This window comes from Poecilia latipinna, unplaced genomic scaffold (assembly GCF_001443285.1).
Source record: "Poecilia latipinna isolate Pla-1442-1.1 unplaced genomic scaffold, P_latipinna-1.0 Scaffold4499, whole genome shotgun sequence".
In the NCBI taxonomy this organism is placed as follows: domain Eukaryota; kingdom Metazoa; phylum Chordata; class Actinopteri; order Cyprinodontiformes; family Poeciliidae; genus Poecilia; species Poecilia latipinna.
The window spans coordinates 18815-29583 of record NW_015117115.1 but is presented as its reverse complement, the minus strand read 5'-3'; the positions used below and the strand labels follow the sequence as shown (position 1 = coordinate 29583).

Here is a 10769-nt window from a genome sequence, read left to right as displayed (position 1 = left end):
GCATGGAATAAGACAGCCGTCCATGTTCATTTGTCATTTGGCATTCTCTCCAAGCTGCACTTTTTTTTTATTTATTTTCTTTGTGAGACTGTTGCTTTTATTATTATTATTATTATTATTATTATTATTATTATTACATCAAATATAATTTCAAATTTTTTTGTGTATTTTTGTCCAGGTATTTCTAAGCTACAGAAGACTAATTATTTGGAACCCACTAATATGAAAACTTGAGATGATGTTGATATCTGATATATTGCTGTTATGGCAGAATTTACCAATATTATAACTGAAACAGATGACCAATGTAGCCCCATAGTCCTGTACTGAATCACTTTAACTGTTACATGACCAAGCAGATACCACTTGATTGGTCATGTAAGTGGTAACCAAACAGAAATATCTATTCTGCTTAGATGACACGTCACAGTAACGTCCTGGATGACGCCATCTTTTATTAACAAGAAAAGTTAATCCAGTTCCTTTATAAAGCTGTGTCTGCTGGTAGAGTCAGAAAGCCTGGAAGATAAACGCTACAGTTGAATGCTTCCATAGAACTGCATTCCCAATACTCTGGGTGAGTCCAAGTTCATTCAGTGTTTTAGACAATTGGATGAAATTGGACTCGCATTGCTCATTATCATTGATGGAGGAGTTCGATTGTTCTTCTCTCTCCTCTTTGCTCCTGCTCTGCATCCACAACATTTTCTTTTCAACTTTTGTGCTTTAGTTGGATTCAAGTTTGGTCAAAAATAACAAATTTTCTGCCAGAAATAAAGTTTTTTAGATGAAAAGATCAGACAGACTTAAAATTTCCACAATAAAATCAGAATATAATTAACAGAGTAATTCCAACATGCTGCCACGTTGAGCAGGACAATTATAGAATGTCAAATTCTAGACTAATTTGATTTTGTACTAGAAATTTTAACTCTAAAATAACGAAACCTATAGAGGTATTAAGTGGGAAATGGTGAACAGCAGCCATGCAATTAATAAGAACCATTTCTGCTATTTCTTTGTTTAGTTGTTAAAATGACCAAATATTTAACTACTTACCCATAACTTGCTTCAGTAAAGGACTGAATGACAATGGGGAGTTCATATTTGATAATGTAGAGGTAGCTTGACATGGCTGAAAAAAAGATAAAAAAGAAGAAAACAAAATAAAATGATAAAAAAAACACAGAAGTTAGAAACATCCCTAGCATAAATTTACACATTTAGAAAAAAAGAGTCATTTGTGATATTTTGAGGGAAACAAAAAGTCACAGAACACTAAGAAATAATAACAACAACAACAACGCAAAAACTATCTAATTCTGCTTGTACTCCCAATTTGGACACAGAGAAGCAATGTTTCAGTTTAAAAACATGGTAGATGAATGTAAGCATCATAGTTACAATGCATAGCTGTTATACTTAAAGGTCAGTCCCTCACCTCCAATGTTCTGCATGGTGATGGAGCAGGAAGCAGCCAGTTTGCCTGGGATCCCAAAGGCCTTGTAACCCAGTGACTCGTAAACAAGAGCACCTGGAAAAAGAGGAAAAAACCCAAAGAGTTTTAAATCTTGACATTTAAATGTGAACAAACATGAAAAGTTGCTGGAAAGTCAGAGCTGCTGCTCACCTGCTTCATCGGCTGTCTTCAGCAACAAGTGGACAGAATACAAGGAGAAAATAGCAAAGGAAACCAGGAGAAACCTGTAAACACNGAGTGTGACAGCGGCCAGCACAGCCAGGCGAACAACCAGCAGGAGAATATCGTACTTGTAGTAGTTTGAGTAGGTGTGGAGCAGCTCAGGTCCCACATGGACTGAACAGAAATATGACAGAGATCACTCTAATTAAATTCAGATGATATGGCTACAATCATATCATCTAATTTTCAAACATTACCATGCTAACACTTTGGAGTAAGACGTAAACTGTCTTTTGTACATTATAAACAGGATTTTTTTAAATTAATTTTCTTGTACTATCTCAAACGTTGACATATGCTGAAGCTACTGTTAATGTTTTTGAGTACATAAAACATAAATGTGGGCTAAATGTTTCACTTACAAAGGAGTGTTACTTAAAAATTAATAAAACAATAAACATACAAGTCTTTTGGGCTTTATATGTAGAATCCATATTTAATTTTTAGAATTGAATTTAAATTGCTAGCAGATTAATTAAATGAAGCCAAAATTGGGCTGCTAAAGAGAAGCTTTACATCCAAGTCTCTGTTAACATGTATATGCTAACATTTAGCTACAGGAGCATAAAACTACCTTCTTGCAGCTCTCTGAATAGTACCAACAAAGTTAAAAAAATAAATAAAAATAAATAAAAAACAAGATTGAATATTGGTTTGATATTTCTAAATTCTAAAACTTCAACCATCTAATAAAACATCAATGTTTTGCTTTTCCATCTCTACACCTTTAATGCTCAGGATCAAATTGACAAATTAGCAGATATGATACAAACAAAATTACAATTAATGTCAAACATAACTGCTAATTGTTTGTGCTTTTTAGAGATTAAATGCTAAGCTAGCTATGGCAAAGCTGTGCTACTAGCTGCAAAAATAAGTTGATTTTGAATTACATTCAGGGTTTGTCATTATAATTCAGACTAAAACTGAATACAGTCATATATTAGCAATGCAATTTATGTTTTTCTTACATCTCCTTTTATCACCCTTGCCTGCTTAGACTGTTGTGTATAATGTCAAAGGACGATTTACAAGTCCTTATGTAACTGTTGTAATGTTCCAGAAAACATTTCTAGCTGGGCTGTTTTTTTGTTTTGTTTTGTTTTTTTTTGTATATTTGAAGTCAAACAGGAACATGCTGGCACCAGGTGCATCAGGTGGTGTTTTCACACTGTTGTGTAACCAGCGTTGAATCAACACATTAGGATTTTTAATTGAAGTCCTCTTTACACTGCAAACCACAATTACTAAAACATTTCAAATTTAAGGTAAATGACCTGTGAACCCATGAAGTGAGAATTTTGTACAAGACTGGATAATTTGAAAGAAAACATTTATTTTATTTTTTGTTTTATTTATTTGTCAAAGGACAGGTTAAATTTGTCAACATTATACAATATAAATGTGTGGAAGTTAGCTAAAGTAAGCACATTTTTACTTGCAGCCCCATTGAAGTTGTTAAAGCCAGCCTTAAGCTAATAATTATATTATTTATTTATGTTTTACAATAAGTGCATCTAAATATGCTACACTGTAGTTTTTAAATCTTGCCCAACTTACTGTTGAAGGTGAGGTATCCAAAGAGGGCGGCCAGCAGGTACATGATGAACATGGCCAGGAAGGAAACGTTGGCCACATTCTGCATCTTTCGGCGTGAGCGGCTGTTCAGGGAAGGAGAGTTTTATTTACCAGACCAAACTTTAAAGAAATATAACATTGGTTTAGTTTAAGCATTATAGAAAGTTTGAGTTAAATCCATGCAGCAGCACTTACTCTTTGAGCTCCTCATACATGGGTAGGATAGTAGGATGGCACATGAAGGCAAAAGTGAGGATGGGTATAGCATAGGCAGTCTGGAGAGATGGAAAAATACAAAGATTATAAGTTATTCTTTGAATATTATTGAAAATATTCATATCTGTATAATCTGCAAGAGATTTATTTACCTGTGAGTTAAAGACAAAGTATTTAGGCTTGCAAGTGTCATCATCTATAGTGACGTTGTCGCTGTGGGGGGTGATGTTGAACATATGCATGGTTTCATTTCCAGTGTCAGGAAGAGGCAGAGGGCATGGGATCTGGAACTTCTTTATGATCACCTGCAGGAACATAAAGAGAAATATATTTTTGGACTGTGGTATATTTTTCACAATATTCAAAAACTAAATAAGCAGTGATTTGAAAACTTTAATGAAACGATTGACTAAATCTAACTTTCAGGAGAAATCAAACTGTACTCACCACAATCAGAAAGAACACCATGCAGAGCAGAGAGAGACCACTGGTGTAACTAAGGTAACCTAGTGAGGAAAGATAAAAAATGATTTTTGTCCGAAAGCTGGTGCTTCAACTTTTATTGTTACTTAGGAAATACATCCTTACCTAAGTTCCTGAGTAATGAGAGAGGTAGGATGACAATAATCGAGACCAGAATCACGAGGTAATCTCCATTGATGTACCATTCACTGAAACACATACAAATACATCTTTAAATTGATAGAATAATATTTGTTACACAATCTGTTGAAAAAAACATAATTTATTAGTTTGAACAGTCAAAATGAAAAGTTTTGGTAACTTTATTTTGAAGGGGTTTGCATAAGACTGACATGACACTGTCATATACATAAGATAACATGTGTCATGAACATAAAAAAGTCTTTATGAATGTTTATAACAGTTGTCATGAAGTGTCATTCAGTAAATAATGACACTTTTAATGCAAAGTTGCTCTAAAAGTTGCATTAAAAGTCCATTAAAAGTGGCAACTTTGCATTAAATTATCATAATTTACAAAATCATGCAAAGTTGGCATTTTTAATGGACTTTTAATGCAACTTTTAGAGCAACTTTGCATTAAAAGTGTCATTATTTACCGAATGACACTTCATGACAACTGTCATAAAGTGTCATAAAGACTTCTTTAAGTTCATGACAGGTGTTATGTCATGTTTGTGACAGTGTCATGTCAGTCTTATGCAAACCCCTTCAAATAAAGTGTTACCGAATTTTTGCACTTGTCTTGACTTTTCAGCTTCAGAGGAGGTCGGGTCACTCTCCAGATTCAGAGCTGACCACCAATTTTTCACAAAAGGTTGTAAAACTCAACAGTGTGCTCAGGCTAACCTCAAGCTATTAAAGGAAATGTTGCTTTGGGCCCTGTGTGACTGCAAAAGGGATTTGAATGAGGAAACCAATGAAGAAGAAAAGAAGAAGCAGGAGGTGGAGAAGAGATTGGCAGAAAAGTTAGTCAATGAATTAAATTCTTCTGGAACCAGACGATCTTTAATATGTGGCAGACTTAAACTAACACAGAAATACAATATCATAGGAAAAAATCATTAACAAGCATAAAACAGGAAGGCAATTAACAACAGCCTTATTTTCTGGGGGTTTGGCAGTGACGTCTCCAACACTAGGAATGCTTAGGAATAGGTCCTGATCAGTTTGTGAATAAAAATGAATACCAATAGTGATCAAATGTCTTTGTCACCCTGGACATGTCCACTTTTCATGTTCTGTCCAGAGAATCAGGGAGGCTTTCTATGACTGAAAAAACATCTGGATTTTGATCGTTTTCCAGGAGACCAATAGGCATAATCTATCTACATTGACTGGTGCTATGCATGGAATCAGACAGCCGTCCTTATTCATTAGTCATTTGACATTCTCTCCAAGCTGCACTGTTTTGTTTTTATTATTTTCCTTGTGAGACTGTTGCTTTTTTAATTATTATTACATCAATTATAATTTCACTTTTTTGTGTATTTTTTGTCCAGGTATTTCTAAGCTACAGAAGACTAATTATTAGGAACCCACTAATATGAAAACTTGAGATGATGTTGATATCTGATATATTGCTGTTATGGCAGAATTTACCAATATTATAACTGAAACAGATGACCAATGTAGCCCCATAGTCCTGTACTGAATCACTTTAACTGTTACATGACCAAGCAGATACCACTTGATTGGTCATGTAAGTGGTAACCAAACAGAAATATCTATTCTGCTTAGATGACACGTCACAGTAACGTCCTGGATGACGCCATCTTTTATTGACAAGACAAGTTAATCCAGTTCCTTTATAAAGCTGTGTCTGCTGGTAGAGTCAGAAAGCCTGGAAGATAAACGCTACAGTTGAATGCTTCCATAGAACTGCATTCCCAATACTCTGGGTGAGTCCAAGTTCATTCAGTGTTTTAGACAATTGGATGAAATTGGACTCGCATTGCTCATTATCATTGATGGAGGAGTTCGATTGTTCTTCTCTCTCCTCTTTGCTCCTGCTCTGCATCCACAACATTTTCTTTTCAACTTTTGTGCTTTAGTTGGATTCAAGTTTGGTCAAAAATAACAAATTTTCTGCCAGAAATAAAGCAATTAAAGTTTTTAAGATGAAAACAAGATCAGATTTAAAATGTCCATAATAAAATCAGAATATAATTAACAGAGTAATTCCAACATGCTGCCACGTTGAGAAGCACAATTATAGAATGTCACATTCTAGACTAATTTGATTTTGTACTAGAAATTTTAACTCTAAAATAAGAAAACTTATAAAGGTATTAAGTGGCAAATGGTGAACAGCAGGCGTACAATTAATAAGAACCATTTCTGCTGTTTCTTTGTTTAGTTGTTAAAATGACCAAATATTTAACTACTTACCCATCATTTGCTCCAGTAAAGGACTGAATGACAATGGGGAGTTCATATTTGATAATGTAGAGGTAGCTTGACATGGCTGAAAAAAAGATAAAAAAGAAGAAAACAAAATAAAATAATGATAAAAAAAACACACAGACGTTAGGGATGTTAGCAACATCCCTAGCATAAATTTACACATTTAGAAAAAAAGAGTCATTTGTGATATTTTGAGGGAAACAAAAAGTCACAGAACACTAAGAAATAATAATAATAACAACAACAACAACGCAAAAACTATCTAATTCTGCTTGTACTCCCAATTTGGACACAGAGAAGCAATGTTTCAGTTTAAAAACATGGTAGATGAATGTAAGCATCATAGTTACAATGCATAGCTGTTATACTTAAAGGTCAGTCCCTCACCTCCAATGTTCTGCATGGTGATGGAGCAGGAAGCAGCCAGTTTGCCTGGGATCCCAAAGGCCTTGTAACCCAGTGACTCGTAAACAAGAGCACCTGGAAAAAGAGGAAAAAACCCAAAGAGTTTTAAATCTTGACATTTAAATGTGAACAAACATGAAAAGTTGCTGGAAAGTCAGAGCTGCTGCTCACCTGCTTCATCGGCTGTCTTCAGCAACAAGTGGACAGAATACAAGGAGAAAATAGCAAAGGAAACCAGGAGAAACCTGTAAACACAAGGAAGAGAAAAGGTCTTCAGCTAAAGATGACTTGTGATTATTGGCAATAAATAAATAAAAACTATATGCTTGATGGGTCTTTTGGTGCCAAATGATACAAGTTGTGCAATAAGCACAGTAATGACTAATAGAAATTCAGATTTTTTTTTTTAAATCCAGTCTTTTGCTGACAGAAACCTTTTTAGTAACTCTCAAAACATTTTCCCAAAACCGCCCCCTGGTGGTGAACAGCCACCAGGGGGCGTATTTGCAAAACAACCTCCAATAACTTTCTTCTAGCGAAAAACACATTTTTTCCAGATGGTCTTTTACAGAAGCTTAGATAACCAGGTTCAGGTTGCCGGTAACATCACATTACTTCAGAGGTGAGATTTTTCTTCTTTGTTTGCAAGTCAACATGAACAGAATAGTTAAACATTTCTTGCTGATCTTAGGAATGTCATAGCCTGAGACCTTAAAACACTTGTCTGAACGCTGCTCAGCCGAAATAGGATAATGATGGAAAAATGCTTACACAAACAGGGCGATGCCGGTGTTGGCCATGGCAAAGGACAGACCCAGGATGCCGCTACCCATGATGGCATTGCCCAGGTTGAAGACGGACATGCCGAAGGAGGCATGGTGCTCCTTCGGCATGTGCTCCTGATGCTGAAGAGGAGAAAACAGAATAAAAAAAGAAATAGCAGAAAAAAAAAAAAACTACATTGTGGAAATAAACCTGAACTTACTTCATGCTTCTTGCTTGGGTTATGATCAGAGAGGAAACTTTGACTCTCTGGATCTGCATCAGGGTATTCCCTTTAATAGAAGAAAGAGACGTGTTAAATGAGTTGACAAACTTTTGCTTTTTTGTGAAGACGTTAAAAACGAGCCTCACTCATTGAGAGGAATCCTCTGGGTAGAGTCAGAGTCGTTGCTGTTGGAGCTGCAGCTGTCGTCGTCTTGAGGAGCATTCAGGGTTTTCATCTCAATTCTAGAACCCATCCCATTGCCAAGGACTGACCGTTGGCTATGGGATATAAATAAAAACTATATGCTTTTTATTGGTCAGGTTGAAGGGAATCCCACCACTAGAAGAATCACCCTGGTGTTGTGTAGAAACTGTCAGGGAGTCCAGGAAGAAAAATGATTAATGGAATAACTTACCTGTTCAGTTTCTTTCCCTTTGCTTGAGTTTTTTTTTTCATAGAAAAGACAATTTTATTTTTAATGTGTCGACAGGATGTGCAGTTTAGTTTTGTTAAAATGAGCCTCACACTTCCAGCAGTTTCTCATGCGTAAAGTAAGGGTTCTGCTCTTTACTGTCATCATAGATAAGACACTTTTGTTGTCTTCATCTTTTTGATTAGTCTCTGAAAAGTTCATCTCAGTTTTAACATCAGACTGCCTTTCACTAGGCACTGAGACTTATTATTAAATATTTAAAAATGATATAGTACCAGGCTTTTAGTTGATGGATATTTTACAGATAAAAAGCAAAAAAAAACAAAACAAACAAAAGCAGTGGATCAATATTTTTATATATTCAGTTTTATTATGTCTACTTGTCTATTTGTTCTGCCAAATGTAACTCAGAATGGTTGAGGTAGTGTTTTTCAGATTACACTTTCAATCTGTACCTACAATCATCCATTATGTCAACTTATTAGCTGACAGACCTACAAAAGAATGACCATTTCCACCACGGGAAGTTTTTTTCTTATGCTGTCAGTCAACATGACAGACAACAAAGAAGTCTAGCAAAGTGTTTCTCAACCCTGGTCCTCACTGCCCTCCTGCTCTGCATGTTTTAGATGAGCCTCTATTCCAGAACAGCTGATTCAAATGATTGCATGACCATCAAGTACTGCAGAAGCCTGTTAATCACCCAGAGATACAATTCAGGTGTGCGGCAGAAGGGAAACACCTAAAACATGCAGGACAGGGGGGCGGTGAGGACCAGGGTTGAGAAACACTAGACTGTAGTCACTAGAGTCTAGGCATTCAAAGTGACTCTTTGATATGGACCACTGACTTGTCTGACCTGTTTCTAAAACCTGTTTCAAGCCAGTCAGAAAAAAAACAACTGAAAGTGAAACCTTCAGAACCGACACAAACGTCTTTTTCTTTTCAAATTATACAGAACTATACATATATTCAGTTTGATATTGCAGCAATAACATGATTTATTTGTTGAAAAAGGTTATAGTGTCATAGATCTTATAAGATCTGAAAACGAAGAGAAACAGCCCAGTAGTAAACATGACACTGTTCACTTCAGTAACTGAGGATGAAAGAAATGCATCATTATGATTTGAGCCTCATAATTTCCTCTTATTCCAGAAAGTGACCAGAGTTCAGTTTGTTTTCTAAAAATTAACACTTTCCAGTGTTCAGGATGAACTTTAATTACCAGCAGAACGTCTCACTGACATAGTAGCTGCTCTTCAGTAACATGGAGATGAGGCGCAGATTAGAAATGGATTATAAACTAAAAAGTTCTCAATTTATTCATTATCACAATAAAAACTAATATTAATATAGGACACGTCATTTAAGTTGAGATAATATATGACTTATCACATATTATCAGCTTTTTTAGTGCATCTCAGAATGACCTAAAACAGATTTACAATAAACTTGTAAAAGCCATTCCAGTGGGTAGAAGGCAAAAAAAAAGTTCAGGTAAGAGCCTCATACGATTAACAATTATATTTAATTATCTAGTAATTTTTACTTAATGTTTAAGTAAAACTTAAAAGCATGGTACAGTAAAACTGCTCTAAGAAGTAAATATTTATCAAAAAGTTACTAAAGTAACAGAGTAAATGTAGGCTACTCACCTTTAGAGACGTGAACAAAGTGAAGATATTTAAAAGGGAGGAAACTTCCTGGAGCAGATGTCAGGACTTCCTTTTGTTGCATCAGCTCTGATGGACAGAGGAGGAGTCACAGGAAGAGATGGAGGCGGAGGCTGGCACACAGCGATGTGCTATTGGATTAAAAACAATCAAAGAGGGAAGAAAAACTATAATAACAAAAAACAGCAACAAGTTTACATTTATTACACTTGTAAGAAATATACTCTTCTTCGTTCGTCAGGTCAAACAAATTATTTTAAATCTGGAGCAAAACAATTACATCTTTGGTTTTCAGATATGTCACCAGAACCACATATCAGCCTAAGAGAATAGTCAGTAAGCAGACAACAGTTTTGCAGCTGATTTTGGAAAACTTCATTCACTTCCCCAGACTATATACACAGGACACTCTGAAAACAAATAGTCAACTTTATTTTTTAGATGGACAACAAGTGTCAAGATTTGGTAGATATTTGTTCTAAAAGTGGATGATTTTTGAAGTCTACAGTTGGTGTTGATATATTTGAAGTATAAATGTATCTGTTCTAACCCAGAGTGACTAGCACAAGATAAGATGAAAAAAGTAATGGCTTTGAAAACAGCAGTTATCAAACCACTGATAAAAAAGAACAATCTGGACAAATCACTACTGCAGAATTACAGGCTGACCTCTGACCTCCCATTCATCAGCAAAGTTATTAAAAAAGCTGTTTATTCAGTTAAATAGCTTCCTAACGATGACCAACCGCTTTGACTCCTTCCAGTCTGGTTTCTGATCTCACCACAGCACAGAGACTGGCCTAGTCAAAGTGTTCAATGACATCCATATAAATACGGACTGTGTAAGAACCACAGTGCTGGTTCTGTTGGACCTCAGTGCAG

General features: G+C 35.5%; 1 protein-coding gene across 1 annotated transcript in view; it reads right to left on the bottom strand.

Annotated features, from left to right (window-relative positions):
* Positions 1 to 1033: 1033 nt before the first annotated feature.
* Positions 1034 to 10769, bottom strand: part of LOC106942721 (sodium-coupled neutral amino acid transporter 2-like) — a 10359-nt gene continuing 623 nt past the window's right edge. Inside the window, exons 3-15 of the mRNA XM_015026056.1 lie at positions 7776 to 7845; positions 7562 to 7695; positions 6962 to 7035; positions 6773 to 6865; positions 6371 to 6446; positions 4085 to 4167; positions 3944 to 4002; positions 3649 to 3801; positions 3476 to 3555; positions 3263 to 3363; positions 1631 to 1816; positions 1442 to 1534; positions 1034 to 1135 (exon numbers count right to left, since the gene is read on the bottom strand). Of these exons, the coding sequence (XP_014881542.1) occupies positions 1056 to 1135; positions 1442 to 1534; positions 1631 to 1816; positions 3263 to 3363; positions 3476 to 3555; positions 3649 to 3801; positions 3944 to 4002; positions 4085 to 4167; positions 6371 to 6446; positions 6773 to 6865; positions 6962 to 7035; positions 7562 to 7695; positions 7776 to 7845 (1282 nt within the window). The 3' untranslated portion in view covers positions 1034 to 1055. The remainder of the gene's footprint in view (positions 1136 to 1441; positions 1535 to 1630; positions 1817 to 3262; positions 3364 to 3475; positions 3556 to 3648; positions 3802 to 3943; positions 4003 to 4084; positions 4168 to 6370; positions 6447 to 6772; positions 6866 to 6961; positions 7036 to 7561; positions 7696 to 7775; positions 7846 to 10769) is intronic.